A 21187-nucleotide genomic window follows, 5' to 3' on the forward strand; every position below is an offset into this window, starting at 1 on the left:
ATGGACTTCTCAAGCCAGAAATCTCTAGGTCATTCTTTAAATCTACCTTACTCCTCATGTAGAAACTGTAGGGATGTTTCTCTAATCTTTTGTACATTCTCCATCACCCAAAACAATTTAAGTTCAGACCTCTCCCTATCTCTTGCTTAGACTACTGACAAAGATTTGTCACTCTGCCACCATTCTCTCCTTTCCCCAAGTCCATTCACCAGATAACAATACCTAAACTTTACTAAGTGTATCCTGTGCGCTAGGCACTATTTTAAGTATTTTACATATACTAGAAAACCTAAAATATCAAAGGCAGATACCAAAACAGAAACAGAAAACAGGGAGCAGAAAACATAAAAATAAAACAAAACAAAGACTGACCAACCCACAAAGAACCTTCTCAGAAACATAAATTATTGCAAACATGGAATAACAACAAAAAGAAGTTAGAGTAAATTTAAAAAGGAACATTGAGAAAATGCCCCCAAACTCTTGGATATCAAAAGAGTGATAGCAAAGATTAAGTTGAGAAAAACTACCCCAAAAGTTGAATAAGAATTCCGAGATACAAAATAAGGAGAGAAAGGATAAGAAAATTAAAGGAGTAGTCTAGATGGACCAACAGTTATATTCACAGATCTCCAACAAGACTGAACAAAGAAAACAGCCTCCATCAAGTGCTCAACACAAAACCCATGAATAATCCTGGAGGGAAAAAAACAGTTCACATATAAAAAATAGAAAATCAGAATGGTACCTGATTTCCAAATAGCATCACTGTGAGAAGACAATGGTATAAAATCTTCAAGTTTTGTATAAAATGTCCAGCTTAGAACACCATACATATCCAAACTATCACCTAACTGCAATGGCAAATAAAGATTTTTAGAAATGCAAAGTCTCTTATTTGCCATACGCCCTTTCTTGGAAAGCTACAGAAGATTGTGCTCCACCAAAATAAAGAGATGAATCACAAAAGAAAAAAAATGGGAATGAGGGACACAGGTAATCCAACATTGGAGAGGCAGAGATGATGGTGAAGGACAAATATAGGTCAGCATTTCTGCAGCCAGCATAGAAAGCAACTAGTCTGGACTATAGCAAAAGGCTATATATATTTTTTTTTTTTTTGCAGTACGCGGGCCTCTCACTGTTGTGGCCTCTCCCGCTGCGGAGCACAGGCTTCGGACGCGCAGGCCCAGCGGCCATGGCTCACGGGCCCAGCCGCTCCGCGGCACGTGGGATCCTCCCGGACCGGGGCACGAACCCATGTCCCCTGCATCGGCAGGCGGACTCTCAACCACTGGGCCACCAGGGAAGCCCGCAAAAGGCTATATTGCTCTACAAAAGATGCTGCTAGGAAAAAACGATACTAGTAGACATCAGTTTTGCTCAGAGTTCGGAAATAGCTATGTAGGAAAATGATAATAAAAACAAGACAGTTATTAACTTCAAGAAAAGCTGGGACTTCCCTGGTGGTCCAGTGGTTAAGACTCCATGCTCCCAATTCAGGGGGCCTGGGTTCAATGCCTGGCCGGGCGGGGAACTAGCTCCCACATGCCACAACTAAGAGCCTGCATGATGAAACTAAGACTTGGTGCAGCTAAATAAATACCTATTAAAAAAAAAAAAGAAAGAAAGAAAAACTAAGACTTAGAAAAGAAAGGCAACGTAATCATATATTTATATTAGAGGGCTCAGCTGTGGACAAGTTCTATATAGTCATATTAATATCAAAGATGAAAAACTGCTTCACCAAAATCTGTATATTGAGAGGAATAGGGTATAAGGGGGAACTTAGTCCTCAACTTTCATAGACAAAGGTCAATAAATATCCCCAAAGAGATAAAAAAAAATCAATAGTAGTTTAAACATGTTATTTAGAAACATGGAGGTAAATATCAGAAAAAATAAGTAAAATGATTAAAAGTACTTATATTTGGGAGCAGGAATTGGGAGTATGTAGAAGTCAGTAGACACCTACTGGTTTCTGTGTAACACTATTTGACTTCTTAAATTTTACACATTTATCCCCTTTATAAAAACTAAAAAAAATATTTTAAAAAGATAAAGGGAAAGGACACTATCAAGAAAGAGAAAAGACAACCCACAGAAGGAAAGAAAATATTTATAAATCGTATACCTGATAATGGGCTAGTATCTAGAATGTATAAAGAACTTCAACAATTCAAATAAAAAACTAATTTAAAAATAGGCAAAGGACTTGAATAGACATTTCTCAAAAGAAGACACACAAATGGCTACTAAGGCCATGAAAAGATGCTCAACATAATTAGCCATCTGGGAAATACAAATCTAAATTTCAGTGAGGTACCACTTCATCCCAATAGGATGGCTACAGTCAAAAAAACAGACAGTCCATAACATGTGTAAGATGTGGAAAAATTATAACTCTTATACATTGTTGGTGGGAATGTAAAATCCTACAGCTGCTTTGGAAAAGTTTAGCAGTTGTTCAAAAAATTAAACAGAGTTATCTATCATATGACCCAGCAATTCCATGCCTACATATACAACCAAGATGAAAACATATGTTCATATAAAAACTTGCACATGAATGTGCATACTAGCATTATACAAAACAGTCAAAAAGTAGAAATAACCCAAATGTCTACCAACTCAGGAATGGATAAATAAAACATGGTGTATCTATATTGTTATGGCTTGAATTGTGTGTCCCCTCAAAAGACATGTTTAAGTCCTAATCCTCAGTACATGTAAATGTGACCTAGTAGGGTCTTCACAGCTATAACTGAGTTAAAATGAATCATTAGAGTAGGCCCTAATCCAATATGACTAGTATCCTTAAAAGAAGAGGATAATGCCAGGTGAAGAAAGAAACACAAAGGTGTAAGACCACCATGTGAAGATGAAGCAGAGATTGGAGTGATGCAACAGCAAGCCAAGGAACACTAAGGACTGATGGCCACCATCAGAATTTAGGAAGAAGTAAAGATTCTGCCCAGAGTTTCAGAGGGAGTATGGCTCTGCTGTCACCTTGATTTCAGACTTCTAGCCTCCAGAACTGTGAGACAATAAATTTCTGTTGTTTTAAGCCACTCAATTTGTGGTAGTTTGTTAGAGCAGCCATAGGAAACTAACACAGATTTTACTACTGGGAAGTGGGATGCTGCTGTAACAAACATCTAAAAATGTGAAATTGGCTTTGGAATTGAGTAACGTGTAGAGACTGGAAACATTTTGAGATGTTTGATAGTAAAAGTCAAGACTGTCTTGCAAAGATTGTTGGTAGAAATAGGGACATTAAAGGTGTCAGAACATCACAGAAACCCAGGGAGTTTAATATTACAAGAGTGGTGGAAGAGATTGCATGGGATTAAGAAAAAAGTGAGAAGTAAGTAAGCCTAATCATTTTACATGCTATTCAGGGAAAAAACAAAGTGATTCCATTAGTACAACCACCAGTAACCCTACTTTAAGAATTAGTATTAAGAAAAAGAAAATTAGTATTAAGAAATGCCTTAGGGCTTCCCTGGTGGCACAGTGGTTGAGAGTCCGCCTGCCGATGCAGGGGACGCGGGTTCGTGTCCCGGTCCGGGAAGATCCCACGTGCCGCAGAGTGGCTGGGCCCGTGAGCCATGGCCGCTGAACCTGCGCGTCCGGAGCCTGTGCTCCGCAACAGGAGAGGCCACAACAGTGAGAGGCCGGCGTACCGCAAAAATAAAAAAAAAAAAAAAAAAAAGAAATGCCTTAGAGCTAATATCACCTTGGAGTTAATAAACTTTTATTAAAATGTAGACAGCTAGGTCATAGACTGTCTTCTCTTCCTAATTTACTTATATTGATTGGACAAATTCTGGCAGTATATATGGAAAGTCAAATTACTTAGCCTTTTTGCCTCAAAAAGGCTTGAATAATGGGCTAATTTTAAGGGTGGATGATATAATTTCTGTACGAGGTATCACTTTAGCTGGTTAGTACTTTTCTGTCTCTTCTAAGTCTGGGTTATATGCCCCTCTTGAGTACATCCACAGCAGTGGGCACTTACTACAATTACTTGCTGTGTCCCCTACTTCCTGAAAGGCTTCTCGGTCATCTTTGTATCTTCCACATGGCACAGGTGTCTTCTACACATGGCAGTTCTCACCAAAAGTGTTTCTGGAATGAATTCTATTTAATTTCATTTGCATTCAAGTTTTCCAAGCAACTTGGATGGTCCATATGATATTTCTTCTTCATAGAATACTCTTTTCTCTATTCTAGCTAGTTTCTAACAAAACTTCAGGTCTCAACTCATACTTTTATGAGGGATTTTCTTTTTCTTTTTTTTGCATCCCTCCACACAGGTTAAATCTGAGTTATGTGCTCACAAAACACACTGTATTTTCAACAGAAATATACATCAGGGAACTCCCCTGGTGGCGCAGTGGTTAAGAATCCACCTGCCAATGCAGGGGACAGAGGTTCAAGCCCTGGTCCAGGAAGATCCCACATGCCTCGGAGCAACCATACCCGCAGGCAACAACTACTGAAGCCGGTGCGCTCTACAGCCCATGCTCCGCAACAAGAGAAGCCACTGCAATGAGAAGCCCGCGCACCGCAATGAAGAGTAGCCCCCGCTTGCCACAACTAGAGAAACCCTGCGTGCAGCAACAAAGACCCAACACAGCCAAAAATAAAGAAAATAAAAGATAAAAAAAAAAAAAAGGAAATATAGATCAATGGAACAGGATAGAAAGCCCAGATATAAACCCACGTACTTATGGTCAACTAATCTATGACAAAGGAGGCAAGGATATACAATGGAGAAAAGACAATCTCTTCTATAAGTGGTGCTGGGAAAACTGGACAGCTACATGTGAAAGAATGAAATTAGAAAACTACCTAACACCATACACAAAAATAAACTCAAAATGGATTAGAGACCTAAATGTAAGACCAGACACTATAAAACTCTTAGAGGAAAACATAGGAAGAACACTCTTTGACATAAATCACAGCAAGATCTTTTTTGATCCACCTCCTAGAGTAATGGAAATAAAAACAAAACAAAAATAAACAAATGGGACCTAATGAAACTTAAAGCTTTTGCACAGCAAAGGAAACTATAAACAAGACAAAAAGACAACCCTCAGAATGGGAGAAAATATTTGCAAACAAATCAACGGACAAAGAATTAATCTCCAAAATATATAAACAGCTCATGCAGCTCAATATTAAAAAAACAAACAACGCAATCCAAAAATGGGCAGAAGACCTAAATAGACATTTCTCCATAGAAGACATACAGATGGCCAAGAGGCACATGAAAAGCTGCCCAACATCACTAATTATTAGAGAAATGCAAATCAAAACTACAATGAGATATCACCTCACACCAGTTAGAATGGGCATCATCAGAAAATCTAGAAACAACAAATGCTGGAGAGGGTGTGGAGAAAAGGGAACCGTCTTGCACTGTTGGTGAGAATGTAAATTGATATAGCCACTATGGAGAACAGTATAGAGGTTCCTTAAAAAACTAAAAATATAACTACCATACACCCCAACAATCCCACTTCTGGGCATATACCCAGAGAAAACCATAATTCAAAAAGACACATGCACCCCAGTGTTCATTTCAGCACTATTTACAATAGCCAGGACATGGAAGCAACCTAAGTGTGCACTGACAGATGAATGTATAAAGAAGATGTGGTACATATATACAATGGAATATTACTCAACCATAAAAAGGAACAAAATTGGGTAATTTGTAGAGACAGAGATGGACCTAGAGACTGTCTTACAGAGTGAAGTAAGTCAGAAAGAGAAAAACAAATATCGTATATTAACGCATATATGTGGAATCTAGAAAAATGGTACAGGTGAACCGGTTCGCAGGGCAGAAATAGAGACACAGATGTGGAGAACAAACGTATGGACACGAAGGGGGGAAAGCTGGGGATGAACTGGGAGATTGGGATTGACATGTATACACTAATATGTAAAAAACAGATAACCAAAAAGAACCTACTGTATATTAAAAAAAAAAAAAACACTGTGTTTTCAATTCAAAGCACTTACTACACTTGTAATTAATTGTTTAAACTCTCCCTACCTGCCAGATTTCTGTATGAAGTTACTGTTGCTTCCACTATGCCTAGACAGTATAGGCTAAATGCTGGCTGTTAGGTGCTACTAATAACTATTATGGACGCTCAGTAAGTTTTTTGAATGAATAACTGTTTACAATTCTGTTTCTCTTGGTCTTGTGACATATATTGAAATGTACTAAGAACAGAGTTCAGTAGTACAGGAGGCACTCTTGGTGGCTCCCTGTTATTGACCAACAATTGTAAGCACTGCTTTTCCTTACTATACTATAGCAGGCCGTTTCCCATTTTCCATATCTCAACCAGTGACAGGGACTGGTCTCAACCGGCCATGCTGATAATACTTAAAGTTAGGGATGGCTGCTCCCAGAGAACTGTACACTGGCCAGGAATGCGCATCAGTTTGACAAGAAATAAATCCGACACCAGGTCCTCGGGGATGTGACCCCCGACCCCGGCGGGGCCATCACTTCCCAAGCTCGTTCAGAACACTCAGGAATCACAGGTTTCTGCTCTGTCTCGCTAAGTGCTACTTCTGGCAAACGGTTTTGCTGGGAATCGGTTTCCTTGGTTCCTAGACGTCTGTGCACCTTCTGGTTATCTGACGAAACCTTTCACCTCATAGGAAGGTTTCAGCGCAGGACTGACTTTGGGGTCTCGTACAATTCCCAAGGATGTGAAATGGGCCCCTCACACAAACGCTCGGTGTGGAGATGGCAAGGGGGCAGAACTCAAGTCGCCGGCATGCATCACGGACAAACATTCCGTACCCGGCAGACGAAGTAGGACCACCTGTGTCGCCCTCTCTCCTCCGCACCTGCACAAACCTTCGACTGCCCTGCAGGGTCGGTCACCAGCTCCTCAGCTGTAAAGGCCACATACTCCGTGGAGGGTCCTGAACCCCAGCTACAGAGATTTCAGACTACGTTCGCAAGGCCGCGCTCTTACCCACCCCGCCGGCATCGCACCCAACCCCTCCCCGGACCCAGTCACCTTGGCCGCCTGACTCATGGCTCTCCTCACAGCTGCGGCTACTTCTCCAGCGGTCGAGTCGCCCCGCCTCTCTGCAACCAGTCACCGCCTGGTGTGGACGGTCCAACACCCCGTAGGCACGTTCTTAACGAGCCGCAACCAATCACCACGCAGCATCTCCTTCGTAGCCCCGCCCCCCGTGGAGGGACAGGCGTGAGGTGTTTGCTAAGCCGGTACCCTCTAGGAAAACCGCGAGGAGCCGCCGAGCTCAATTACAGCCGAGAGGGGAACGGAAATCACCTGGACGCCATGTTAGTTAGGGGCAGCGGCACTTCCGGCCATTTCTGAGGCAACCGCCGGTGGCGGAGTGTGCATTGACACTTAGTTGATGGCTTCGGCACCTTTATGTACTTAACCTCCTGTTTGGCGGTTGGGGTTATCTATTAAGGAATCATTATTTTAACGTTTCTGGGTTGCAAATGTGTCCTTGCAAAAGTGCATAAATAAGAGCCAAGCCCTAACAACTACAGTAGGCGTTGACTGGAACGCTGACTCCCAAAAGCGCTATTGGTACGTTATCCCACTTCATTCCTCTAGAAGGAGAGGTTGAGTTACTTGCTCAAGTCCACACGATCAGCAAATGGAGGTCTGGGATACAAATGCCTATGATTAACCTGAAAGCTCAGTCTTACCCTCTACTCATCCTGCCTACTCAACTCGCCCTACTCCTTGGTTTTGCTGGTCAAGAGGTTGGAAACAGATAGTTTATTAGCAGCATCATGATCATAAACAATCATAAAGCATTTAAGTACATTTAACTTATGACCTTGCAAGCATCAAGAAAAATATCTCAACCTTGCTCCCATTGCATAATCGTTTGTCTTCCCTACCCATCCCCCCAGGTTAACTTTTAGGTAAAATTGACTTTTTATTAGGAATGAAAGATTTAGACCAATGGATATCCAAGACCCTTTTCCTTCTCTGATTTATGTCATTTTAAAGAATATTGCAAGTCATCATGAGAATAGCAATAGTTGACTTTTTAAAAATTAAAATGAATTGGATTTGCAAAAGAGTGTTTAACATAAGCAATTAAACCAAATATTCTGGATACTGTCTTTTATCCAGGAAACAATAAATTCGATGATTTTGTGACATTGTATAGTAGTGCCTTCTGATTGCTAATGAATGATTCAAAGATGCCAATTTTCATTTTCAGTTTAGAATCACAGCCCAATCTCCTAAACATTCATAATTTATTTTTATAATTTCTGGCTAACTAGGGTCCTGTATTCAGTTAACTAAAGCCACTTATCTGCCAATATTTGAAAGTATAGTTTCCATAGTGCCCAAAAATCAATTCAGTCCTGAAACTTCTCTTCTCTTAGGTAAATCTGTATGGTTCCTTGAGCTGTTCCATAAAAGAAGCGACTATTCTGGTTGTTCTGGGAATACGTCTTGGTTTGTTGGCATCTCAAAGTGTGGGACCCAGAACTGAACAGGAAATTCCTACATGTTCATCATGTAAGGTCATGGACTATGTGGTAGGCAGACTAATGGCTTCCAAAACATGTCCCTATTTAAATCCTAGGAACTTTTGAATATATTATTACCATTTATGACAAAAGGGGCTTTGCAGATGTGATTAAATTAAGGATTTTAAGATGGGAAGGTTATCCTGGGTTGTCTGATGGGCCCAATGTAAACACAGGATCTTTTTTTTTTAAGATTTACTTATTAGTTATTTATTTATTTATATTTATTTTTGGCTGTGTCGGGTCTTAGTTGTGGCACCCGGGGTCTTCACTGAGGCATGTGGGATCTTTCGTTACAGCACATGGGCTTCTCTCTAGTTGTGGCGTGCGGTTTTCCTCTTCTCTAGCTGTGGCACGCAGGCTCCAGGGCAGGTGGGCTCTGCAGTTGTGGCGCGCAGAATCCAGAACAAGTGGGCTCTGTAGTTTGCGGCATGTGGGTTCTCTAGTTGAGGCGCTTGAGCTCAGTAGTTGTGGCACGCTGGCCTGGCTGCCCCGTGGCATGTGGGATCCTAGTTCCCCAATCAGGGATAGAACCCGCATCCCCTGCATTGGAAGGCAGATTCTTTACCACTGGGAAGTCCCAACACAAGGATCTTTATAAGTGGAAGAAGGAAGCAGAGTCAGAGAGAGGTTTGCAGATGCTCTTCTGTGGTCTTTGAAGATGGAGGAAGGGCCAGAAGCCCAGGGACACAGGTGGCCTCTAGAAGACAGAAAAGGCAAGGGAACCGGTCGCCCCCAGAGCCTTTAGAAGGAATACAGCCCTGCTGACACCATGATTTTAGCCCAGTGAAACCCAATTTGGACTTCTGACTTCCAGAATGTCATCTGCTTGTGGCCCCTTCCATCTTCTAAGTCAACAGTGGAGCATCTTCAATCTTTGATTCTCACCCCTGCTTCCATCATCATATCTCCTTGTCTGAGTCTCACTGTCCCGTATCCCTCTTTCATTTAAAGGGGTCCATGTGATTACACTGGGCCCACCTGGATAATTGAGGAATCTCCCCACCTGAAGACCCTTAACTTAATCATATCTGCACATCCCCTTTACCACGTAAAGTAACATATTCACAGGCTCCAGGGATTAGGACATGGAAATCTTCTGCCTCTCATACCCACTTTGGGTGAAGCTGGTCAATAAGGATGAAATGGAAGGAAATGTAGGAGAAGCAGCCATGGGCCCGATTGCTTAATAGCTTATAAGCCAAGTTTAGGATTTTATATTTAATTCTATGATGAAATGCCTTACCATCAGGAGAGTGACATCATGATTTATATTTTATAAAAATCATCTTGACTACTGTATAGCAAATGGACTAGAGTAGAAGCAGATAGGCAAACTAGGAGGCTTTTGAAGTACTCCAGGCAAGATATGATAGAGGCTTGGATTAGGCTGGTGGAGTAGAGGAGGTGAGAAGTGATTAGATTCATATGTGTTGAAAATCCACAAAGAAGAGTTGATGATTGCAAGACTTTTGGCTTGCGCAATTTGGTGAATGGTATCATAGTAGATGTAAAATGCTGCAGGAAGAGGTTTTTAGATTGTTTGTTGTGAGGGAGTAAAAATAAATTTGAAGTGCCTGGTAGACATCCTACTGAAGGTGGTGAGTAGGCAGAAATATGTATCATACACCAATCTGGAATTAAGAAGTCGGGAGATAAATACTGGAGTCATTACTCTGTAGAAAGCAAAGCCTCTTAGTGAAAGATGACCATATTATTTACTACCCAACCCAGTATATATTCATTTTTTAATTTTGACAATTTCAGTCTTACAGAAAAGTTGCAAGAATGATTGAATTTGCAAATACCTTTCACTCAGTTTCCCCTACTGTAAACATTTTACTACAGTTGCTTTATCCTTTTTTTGGGGGGGGATCTCTTTACTGTTTGAAAGTGAGTTGCAGACACAATACTGCTATACTCCTAAACACTTCAGTAGGTTTTTCTCCTACAAAAAAGACATTCTCTTACATCAGTGGTTCTCAAAGTGTAGTTCCCAGGTTAGCAGCAACTGCATCACCTGGAAACTGTTAGAAACCTAAATTATAGAGCCCCACCCCAGATCAACTGATTTTGATAATTTTGCTATATGTACGTGGGGAAATTAACAAGACTTTCAAAACTATTTCCTAATTTGTATGCATTATTTAGATTTCACCAATTGTCTCAGGAATGTCTTTAATACCAAAAGTACCAAATGGGACACTTTTGTGATTAAAGGGGACCACTATCAATAATTTTGCCAAGGTAAAGTGCTAAAGGTATAATTTTTCATAATAAGGACACTTGGAGATTAAGTGTTAGAGAAGAGGGCAAAGAATGGAATGCATTGAAAGACCTGGAACAGAAGGCTCACTATGAAGGAGAAATAGCATCCAGAAAGGTAGGAGAGTGAAGGCTTTTGCTGAAAAGAGGGCATGGTCAACAGTGGCAAATGTTGCCAAGGGGTCAAGTATAATTGGAATTGCCTATAGGATTTTGTAAGTGGAGGTCCTTAGTGACCTTGACAAGAGGCAAATGGTTTCAAAAAAGAAAGATAAAGTGGACACAATATATAGAAAACTCTTTTAAAAAGGAGCAAAGACATGGAGGGGTATGTGGGGTTAGGAAAGGTGTTGTTCTTTTAAGGCGGGGCATCTTACATTATGCTGACTAATGCTGGGAATAATTCTTTGCAGAACAGTCTAGGGAGGTTTACAAACTACTGATGCCTGGGTCTCTCACCCCCAGAGAGTCTGATTTAACTGACCTGAGGTATGGCCAAGTTCCCGGGGACTTTTTACATGCTCCCCAAGTGATTTTAATGTGCAGTCAAGATTGCGAACCACTGCTAGAGTGAGGAAAAAAAACGGATGCAGGAGGGCTTACTTGCTGGAGCTAAGACCTATGTAGCTGACAAATGAAGTTATCATGGTGTCTCTGCCAGCAAAAACGGCCAGTTCTGCTTAGGTTATCAAATCTTTTCAGTTACAGTATACGATTTTTCCTACAAGCATCCATAAGTTAAGCAAAGGGCTTACTGCAGTAACACCGCTCCCCGAGAGACAAGAAAGGAAGAAAAACGACCTTGGTGCGGAACCCCCGGGCCTCCAATCAGGAACCGCCCTCCAGCTTAGTCGCGCCCAGCGATTCCCCTAGAGCTGCCGCGCGCCCGCAGCAGCCCAGCGCACGTCGCCAGTGCGCACGCGCACGAGCTGCCGGAGCAAGAGAGCAGCGGTCCCCTAGCGGGCTTGGCCGCCAGCTCCCGCCCTCTGCCAGCGTCCACGGCTCCTCCCTCCTCCCGACCTTCTCCCCGGCCAGCCGCGCGGGAGGGAGGCCGAGATGGCAGATGAGATCGCTAAGGCTCAGGCCGCTCGGCCTGGTGGCGACACGATCTTCGGGAAGATCATTCGCAAGGAAATCCCAGCCAAAATAATTTATGAGGATGACCAGGTAGGCACCGGGCGCCGCCTCGCTCGTGGGCTGAGGCGGGGCAGCCGCCTGTGGACACGCGGGTTTCCCGTAGTGGGAAGGGAAGGGAAGGGAAAAGTCGGGGTGGGGGTGCGCCGCGGAGAAGGGAAGGTAGCGGGCCGCCTCGCGCGGCCTCTGCCTCGGGCCCACAGCCAGCGGGCTGGGCCGCGGCCGCTCCGAGGCGGCCGGCCGGCGCGTGCCTGCGCTCCGGTTACGCGTTATCAGCCCGAAGCGCTGGCCAGGCCGCCGGGCGCCCGCGGGCCCGCGCTGCGGGGTCTGGGTGCTTGTTGTGGGCGCGCCGGGTCCTCGGCATGAGCGCTCGCCTGCTCCCCGACTGCCTCGGACCTCTCCTGTATCAGGAATCTGACAATCTCGCCCGCGCTCTGCCTGACAGGCAGAAACCCGATCGCACCCTGACTCGGGCCCAATCTCCGCGATCTCCCGCGCACAGCCGGCCTGCCCGGGAGCTCCCGGGCGCCTCTCCCCGCCGCCTTGCGCTAGAGGGCCGGGGGCGAACGGCCTGGGGGCGGCACAGACGCGCTGGGCCTGGGCGAGGGCCGCTAGCCAACGCCACCCGGACCCACCCCCGCCGCCCATTCTCGGGCCTAGGACTCCTGAGATGAGAGTGGGCCTGCATCTGGGATTTGCTTTCCTTTGGCCCCTCCCGGGAAGAATGGTTCCTTTTATATTTTCAGGAAGCAATTTTATGCCAAGGGATTAAGAATGTCGTTTTTGTTGACTTCACTCTAGGTGAAACTGTTTTAGAAAGGCCGAGTTCATTTGACTTCGAGACATCTTGTATAAAATATTTAGTGGGCGGTTATATTTATGGATCTCACATAAAGCTGGACAGGTTGGCTGATTTAGATACAAGGTTTGTGAACTTTAATAAATTAGCTTTATGAAATATGGAATATAAGGAAAGATTTTATGCTACTAGTAGCGTTCTTAGATTCAGAACACCTACCTCGAGGTGAATTTATATAAATATCTTTATTTGTCCGTTAGGGGAGTTCTTTTGTTGTAGGTAATGTGTATTTCTTTAAAAATATTTTAAGTTTCTTTTAATAAATGATCGTTGAAATACTGACTTTTGAGCCATCAAAGTTCCAAGGTGTAACAGCATGAAGCAATCTAAATGATACAGCATTTTTGTACAGAGTACCAAGTAGAATAACTCCTGAGACAGTTAAGCTGGGATAGGTTCTATTAAACAGCTTCCACCTTCAGTAGAGAACAAGAGATTCAAAACCATTCAAGTGGTATGTAATTTGTCTAAATGTTACTTATGCTCTTCATTTCTACAAAAGAGAATAGATATATTTATTAAGTAATTCAGTAAAGTTGGAAGAAATCGGTGTTGGTCAAATATCAGCAAATTTCTCATTACAAAAGTGATCACCGCCATAAAGGAAAAAAACCAAATTGCACAACCAGGACTCCTGACCTAGGGAAGGTGGGGACATGAATCAAAAGATTTCCTTTAAGTGGCGCTGGGAAAGTTGGATAGCTGCATATAAATCAATTAAGTTAGAACACACCCTCACACCATGCACAAAAATAAACTCAAAATGGCTTAAATGGCTTATGTTTAAAGACTTAAACATAAGACATGACACCATAAAACTCCTGGAAGAGAACACAGGCAAAACATTCTCTGACATAAATTGTACCAATGTTTTCTTAGGTCAGTCTCCCAAGGCAATAGAAATAAAAGCAAAAATAAACAAATGGGACCTAATCAAACTTACAGGCTTCAGGCTTTTGCACAGCAAAGGAAACCATAAAAAAAGAAAACCGAAAAGACAACCTACGGAATGGGAGAAAATATTTGCAAATAATATGACCCACAGGGCTTAATTTCCAAAATATACAAACAGCTCATACAACTCAACAACAAAAAAACAAACAACCCAATGGAAAAATGGGCAGAAGAGACATTTCTCCAAAGAAGACATACAGATGGCCACAGGCACATGAAAAGATGCTCAACACCACTAATTATTAGAGAAATGCAAATCGAAACTACAATGAGGTACCACCTCACAACAGTCAGAATGGCCATCATCAAAAAGTCTACAAATAAATGCTGGAGAGGGTGTGGAGAAAAGGGAACCTCCAACACTGTTGGTGGGAATGTAAATTGGTGCAGCCACTATGGAGAACAGTATGGACGTTCCTCAGAAAACTAAAAATAGAGTTACCATATGATCCAGCAATCTCACTCCTGGGCATATACCCGGACAAAACTATAATTCAAAAGGATACCATTAAACTGTAAGTTCCATGAAAAGGATCAGAGGACCACATGTGTTGTGTCCAATTCTGATTTCCTAGCATTTATTACAGTGTTTCCCATGGGGTTAGTGTGAAAGAATGATAAGTTTAGGCTGTAAGATTATATATGAAAACCTTGATTTCCCCTCCCCCCCCTTATTCCAGTGTCTTGCTTTCCATGATGTTTCCCCTCAAGCACCAACACATTTTCTGGTGATACCCAAGAAACATATATCCCAGATTTCTGCAGCAGAAGATGACGATGAAAGTGTAAGTACATTTACTAACATCATTAATTTTCTTGCTTTTTAAATTGGGAGACTAAATTTTGACTTTAAAGTGATATCACATTTTCATTTTCCTGAGGGCATTACTGAGGAAAATCAGAAAATCATCAGTGATTCAATGCAATGTATAAGTAATTTGATTTTTTAATGAGATATAATTGGCATATAACATATTAGATTTAAGTATATAACAAAATGATTTGATATATGTATGTACTACAAAATGATCACAGTGGGACTTCCCTGGTGGTCCAGTGGGTAAGACTCTGCACTCCCAATGCAGGGGGCCTGGGTTCAATCCCCAGTCAGGGAAGTAGATCCCACATGCCTCAACGAAGATCCCGAGTGCTGCAACCAAGACCTGGCGTAGCCAAATAAATAAATAATTTTTTTATTTTCAAAAAGAAAATGATCACAGTAAGTCTTGTTTACATCTATCACCACAAATTCTTTTTTTTTCTTTTGGATTTTAATTCCTTTATTCGAATGATCTCTGGGCTTAAGTTTACAAAACAAATTTCATCTTTAGACTTTCATTTCTCCCTGAGAATTTGATAAAGAGAAAAGATGTATATTCACATTAGATGTAGCTCCATATTTTTAGAGTTTTTATTATTAGAGAACCTTACTATTTTCATTCAGTCTTATGCAGAACCTCTGATATACTATGTTGAGCAATGTAATTGGACATAGTTTGGCATGGAAAATAGGAAATTAATTTTCAGCCTTTGAAATGGAGTATCTTTAGTGTTGACTGATTAGTGTATTTTCTTACCCATTTCCTAGCCTTCTGTGGTCAAAACTACACTCCCACCAACAATCCCAGAATGATGCCCAAAAGAAGTTATCACCACAAATTTTTAAACAAAAAAGCGTTCTAAGCAAGGATTAGTTGGTGAGACTAATTTTTCCTTAAGTAAGAAATAGTGTTATTGTACAGGAGAGGGTTCATTGGCTCTTCTGTTAATGCCGTTAAAGAAAAATAATTATTTGATTTTGCTAGGAGGTACTGGCCTCAATTAAAATTTTTCCTGGTGCTCTTTGCAGTAGATTATATAATTGTTCATAAATACTATTTTATTTAGGGGTACATTATATTTCTGACCTCACTGATGTTGGGCCTGGTCATATGACTTAACTTGGCCAATGAGTACAAGCAGAAGTGATACATGTCTTTTGAATAGAAACTTTAAGAGCTAGCACCCGGTTTGCCATGTTCTCTCTTGCCTCTGCCACTGTGATCATACAGAGACTGTTCCATCAGCATGGGTTTCAAAGTGAAAAAGATGTAGAATATAGCGCCTGGTCAACTTGTGATGAAGATGTAGTAAACACAAGAAATGTATGTTTGTTGTAAACCAGATTTGGAGGTGGTTTGTTACCACAGCATAACCAATTCTATCCTGACTGATACACTCCCCCGTAACAAGCAAGCAAGGTATCGTGCCTTATTAAGAAAACTTAAATACCACTTGGAATATGATTTAAAAAATTTTTTTTTTTTTTGCGGTACGCGGGCCTCTCACTGTTGTGGACTCTCCCGTTGCGGAGCACAGGCTCCAGACGGCCATGGCTCACGGGCCCAGCCACTCTGCGGCATGTGGGATCTTCCTGGACCGGGGCACGAACCCGTGTCCCCCGCATCGGCAGGCAGACTCTCAACAACTGCACCACAGGGAAGCCTTAAAAATTGTTTTAGTTGAGCAGATTTTTGTCTTTAATATGTTTATTGAAATTAGTAATTAATAAATACCTAATCTTACTGGGTTTTTAATTGTAGATTATATTATTTTAGGATTAAAAGTGTTTCCAAATATTTGCCCAAAGTCTGTTTCAGTTTGGCAGTCTTTTAATTTAATATTTCAACTTGGTAGTTTGTTACATGATGACAAGAAGTTCTAAATTACCATTGCTTAAGAAACTTTTTTTTTTTTTTTTTCAGCTTCTTGGACATTTAATGATTGTTGGCAAGAAATGTGCTGCTGATCTGGGCCTGAAGAAGGGTTATCGAATGGTGGTGAATGAAGGTTCAGATGGGGGACAGTCTGTCTATCATGTTCATCTCCATGTTCTTGGAGGTCGACAGATGAATTGGCCTCCTGGTTAAGTGTATTGTAGGGATCATTTTCCCTTCTCTATGCAGTGATCAGGTCTGCAAGTTCCAATATGCAAAACAATACTTTTTTTTGCCTGTGTATGGAGAGATTGCAGAAATAATTTTAAAAACCCATACGTAATAAAAGACATTGTTGCATGGTCTGAATTCTGTATTTGACTTATTTTAAAAACATATTTGTTGGAATGTTTGAAGGTGGAGTTCATAATTTGGGAGGTTTTTGTTTTTTCTCCCCACGGAGGACTCAGCATGTGTACATGGCTATAATGGTGTGACTGATCTTTGAAGACAAATGTAAAAATTTCATAAAATTAGCTTTAGCTTTGAAATATACTTTTAGGGTAAAATATTAGTCCAGGAGAAGGTTTTCTAATCCAATTCTCTTATTTTCTAAGAACAAAGGAGTATGTGATGTGATTGATCCAGAAAATGACAGTTGTGGGTCTAGCAAAAATGCTTTTTGTCCAGCTCACGTGTTTCTCCTGGACTACTGGGGTAGTGTGGAAGGGATGAAAGTAGATTTGTCACAGAATCTTTGATGACCATGTGAAGCCATACTATGATGTTTCCTTGTTACCTAATGCTATTTATTATAAAGGCTTGAAAATATATTATTTAGAATTAACTCTCCAAATTGAAAACTCATTGTTGTGAATGTGTATGTACACACTAGCAAAAATTTTTAAGTTACGCATGACTCTGGCTGTGTAGAGTTGGGGGGAAATCTCAGGGTTTGAGTTCTTATGTTGGCTGACAACAAAACTTTTTTTTTTTTGGTCTTGCCATGCACCCTAGCCTTTCTAAGTTTGTGCAGGGCAAACAGGTTTGCTTCTTTGCTTTCCTTCATGTAGGCACTTTCCAGCTTCTAAAATTTATTTAATACTTCTTGCCTGCTTTGTCTCTTCTCTCATTCTCTTTGTGTTTATGGGTTCCTTCCATTTTTAATCCCTAAGGCCATTTTAGTAGATTTTGACACATTTTATTGCAAATTGTTTTTCTTCTAAATTTTTAATTTTATTAGTGACTTAAAAAATTTAGGGGGGGGTGGATTAGGGAAATTGGCTGTATTTGTCTTACAAGTGAGTTTTTTCCAACTGTCATTTTTTTACTTTGTTTATGGTGTTTAAAATATTTATATAGTTAATGTATCCATTTTTAATTTAGTTCATATTTTTATATAGTTAATGTACCAATTTTTAATTTAGTTCATATTTTTAAGAACCTTTCTCACCCTAGGAGGATTTATAAAAGAAATTATTCCCCTAATACTTTATGGCTTTACGTATTTTTATGACTTTTTTATGAGGGAAGTTCTGGGGCGGGGGATGAGTTTTGGAGGGATTTGTGCCACTGTAAAAAATGTAATAATGAGAGAAGCATTTGTACTATGTATAAGAGGGTTGAGTCTAGTTTCCTTAGGCATATTAACGTTCCCATTGATTTCGTCAAACTAGTGCTAATAAATCAGGTAGATAACCGCTAAGTTGTCTTGCTGATTGTGTCCGACCTTTCTGCCTAAAATCGTTCTGAGACTCAATTTTCAGTGTGTGCGGGGAGGGGGGGGGGTGGGGGGGGTGGGGGGGGGGGGGGGGGGGGTGGAGGGGGTGAGTATCCCACACAGCATCCGCTAATTCTCCAGATACCAGCTGGGCGTCCTACAGTTCGATTCAATTCTGACACTACCCAGAGATAACATCAGATTCCACAGGTTAAGGGTTCAGTCCTACACAACTGCCATCCCCCTATCCCTCCAACTTCAGATGCCATTCACAAGCTCGGGTTGTTACCTGTACTTCTGACCAGCTGGCTGTAAATCACACATTCTCATGACTCTTCCTTGACTTCAATTAATTTGCTAGAGTGGCTCACAGGGCTCAGACATTTTGCTTACTAGATCAGTGATTTATTAGAAAAGGATATAATTCAGAAGCAGCCAGATAAGAGATACATAGCACAAAGTATGGGGAAGGGCCAGGAGCTTCCATGCTTTCTTTCAGTGCACCACTCTCCCCAAATCACGTATTCACCAACCTGGAATCTCTGAAAAATGTTCTTTTGGGTTTTATGGAGGCTTCACTGCATAGGCACGATTGATTAAATCATTGGCCACTGGAAATGAATTCAACTTCCAGCCCTTTTCCCCCTCCCTGAGGTTGCTGGGTGGGTCTGAAAGTTCCAATCAAGGGGTTGATTCCCTTAGGTTACCTAAGGGTGGTCCAAAAGTCACCTCATTAACATAACATAACAAAAGATACATTTATCCCTCTTATCACTTAGGATAATTACAAGGGTTTTAGGAGCTCTGTGCCAGAAAGGGAGATGAAGACCAAATATATATTTCTTACCATAAATCACAGTATCAAACTGCCTGAAACAGACTTGTGTCAGATATTCACCAAACCTCAGGTGGTAGCCAATTTACAAGATAGCCCACAGACATCCTCTCCTAGCATCCGCACCCTTGTGTAGTGGGTCACAAAGGGCTTGTGGCTTATATACCTTGTTCTCTTGGATTGCTCACTTTGGGGGAAGCCAGCTGCTATGGCCAAGGACACGCAGGCAGCCCAGTGGGAAAGCCTATGTTGGGAGGAACTGAGGCCTCCTGCCAGCAGCCAGAGTTAACATGTCAGCTATGAATAAACCACCCTGGAAGTAGATCCTCCAGCTCCAGTCAAGCCTTCAGATGACCGCAACCTCATGAGAGACTCCAAGGCAGAACCACCTGACTGATCTCCCAAATCCCTACCCCACAGAAATTAAGAGATAACAAAGGATTGTTTTAAGCCACTAAGTTTGGGGATAATTTGTTACATAGCAATAGATAACAAACATCCTCTTTTCCTTAGCATATAGCTAAGTTACGTTTCCCTGCATCCCTTCAGCTATGTGGGGGCATGTGCCTATAGTCTGGTCAGTGAGATGTGTGAGGAACTGATGTATGCCATTTCAAGCCCCAGAAAAATCTCCCATGCTATTTATCCCCCATGCTTTCTCTTTTCCTTTGTCTTGGCAAAATGCAGAAAGGATCCAGCAGAGGACAATGAGCTGTTTGATGGAAGGAGCTTGAATCCCTGAATGAATGGGGCAGAGTCCTCATTATTCCTGACCCACATCAGAATTTGTTAAGCTGAAACAGGAGGGGAGGGGGCAGGGCACAACTTTTAAAAGAATGACATAGCCCGAGGACACAATATAAACTGATTAGAACCAACAGGTCCAAGAAGGCGGACAAGTTCACTAGACCTTAAGCCTCAGGATACGCTCATTGTAACACATCAGCAAGCTAAATGACACACTCACAGGTGCCATGACAGTTCCAAGGCTGACCATAAAGGTCAAAAAGTAGGTGCTGGCCTAATTTTTGGAATCCCCACCCCTTCTCCAAAATAGCTGGAATACTCCTCCCACTCATTAGCCTATGAAATTACCCACCCCTATAAAAACTGACAACCCCATACCCTGAGGGCCACTCTTGCCTTCTGAGATGGCCCACGCTCTGTCTGTGGAGTGTGTTTCTCTCTAAGTAAATCCACTTCTTACCTATCACTTTGTCTCTCACTGAATTCTTTCTGTGACAAGACAACAAGAATCCAAGCTTCAGGCTTCCCTGGTGGCGCAGTGGATAAGAATCTGCCTGCCAATGCAGGGGAAACAGGTTCAATTTCTGGTCCAGGAAGATCCCACATGCTGCGGGGCAACTAAGCCCATGCGCCATAATGACTGAGTCTGTACTCTAGAGCCCGCGAGCCACAACTACTGAGGCCCACGTGCCTAGAGCCCATGCTCCTCAACATGAGAAGCCACCGCAATGAGAAGCCCACGCACCACAACGAAGAGTAGCCCCTGCTCGCCACATCTAGAGAAAGCCCATGCGCAGCAATGAAGACCCAACACAGCCCCAAATAAATAAATTTTAAAAAAAGAACCCGAGCTTCATTAAGTCCTGAGACCAGGTGTGTGATCTCAGTTAAAAAACCCTGGGTTTGAGTCCCAATCCTGTTTTTGCCTGGGTTCGAGTCCCGGCCCATGGGCTCAAGTCTCAATCTGGGTTTTTGCTGGGTTCAAGTCCCGATCTCAGTTGCACGGTTTCAAATCCACTGAGATTTCAGGGATTAGGTAACAGCAGCTAGGAATATTTACCATAATTAATACAAGGTCCATTCAGGAGTGGTGGAACTTACTTGTCTGCATAAGGTGGCTTGGGCTTTTAACAATCATAGCAGCCTATTTGATTGTTCTGCCCTTTGAATTACCTAGGAGGGTGAGACTGACAGGGTAAGAAGAGTAGAACTTGGAGTTAACAGTTGGGCTCATAAGCAGAGTGTAAGCCAGTTTCTGTAGCACAGCTTGATTGAACTGAACTGAGAGGGAGGCTAAATGGGAAATGACTCCTACCTTTAACATTAAATGTTGTAAGTTTAGACCAAAAGTGATAGATTCAGACCATTCAAGGGTTTTAATTTATCACTGAGATAATCTGCT

At 41.9% G+C, this 21187-nt stretch overlaps 2 protein-coding genes and 1 non-coding gene across 7 annotated transcripts in view; 2 read left to right on the top strand and 1 right to left on the bottom strand.

Annotated features, from left to right (window-relative positions):
* LYRM7 (LYR motif containing 7) overlaps nt 1–7308 on the bottom strand; it is a 47580-nt gene extending 40272 nt beyond the window's left edge. For 2 of the 4 annotated variants that reach the window (XR_003431116.1, XM_027098496.1), the window contains exon 1: nt 7062–7290. Coding sequence is in view for 3 of the 4 variants with exons in the window: in XM_027098496.1 (XP_026954297.1) it covers nt 7062–7079 (18 nt within the window). In the remaining variant the exon portion in view is untranslated. Of the gene's footprint in view, nt 1–7061 lie in introns of all 4 variants that reach the window. The other 2 variants (XM_027098507.1, XM_027098512.1) reach the window with 2 other exon arrangements.
* Nucleotides 7309–11746: 4438 nt separating this feature from the next.
* HINT1 (histidine triad nucleotide binding protein 1) overlaps nt 11747–21187 on the top strand; it is a 94381-nt gene continuing 84940 nt past the window's right edge. The window contains exons 1-3 of one of the 2 annotated variants that reach the window (XM_027098533.1): nt 11816–12007; nt 14468–14572; nt 16532–16852. In XM_027098533.1, the coding sequence (XP_026954334.1) occupies nt 11897–12007; nt 14468–14572; nt 16532–16696 (381 nt within the window). In that variant the 5' untranslated portion in view covers nt 11816–11896 and the 3' untranslated portion in view covers nt 16697–16852. Of the gene's footprint in view, nt 12008–14467; nt 14573–16531; nt 16853–21187 lie in introns of those variants that run through there. The other variant, XM_027098541.1, reaches the window with a different exon arrangement.
* TRNAG-CCC (transfer RNA glycine (anticodon CCC)) lies at nt 14830–14902 on the top strand. Its single transcript has one exon. It is a non-coding gene; the product is annotated as a tRNA-Gly (tRNA).

This window comes from Aethalodelphis obliquidens, unplaced genomic scaffold (genome assembly GCF_003676395.1).
Source record: "Aethalodelphis obliquidens isolate GAN/ISIS:26980383/991018 unplaced genomic scaffold, ASM367639v1 scaffold4, whole genome shotgun sequence".
NCBI classification, from domain to species: Eukaryota; Metazoa; Chordata; class Mammalia; order Artiodactyla; family Delphinidae; genus Aethalodelphis; species Aethalodelphis obliquidens.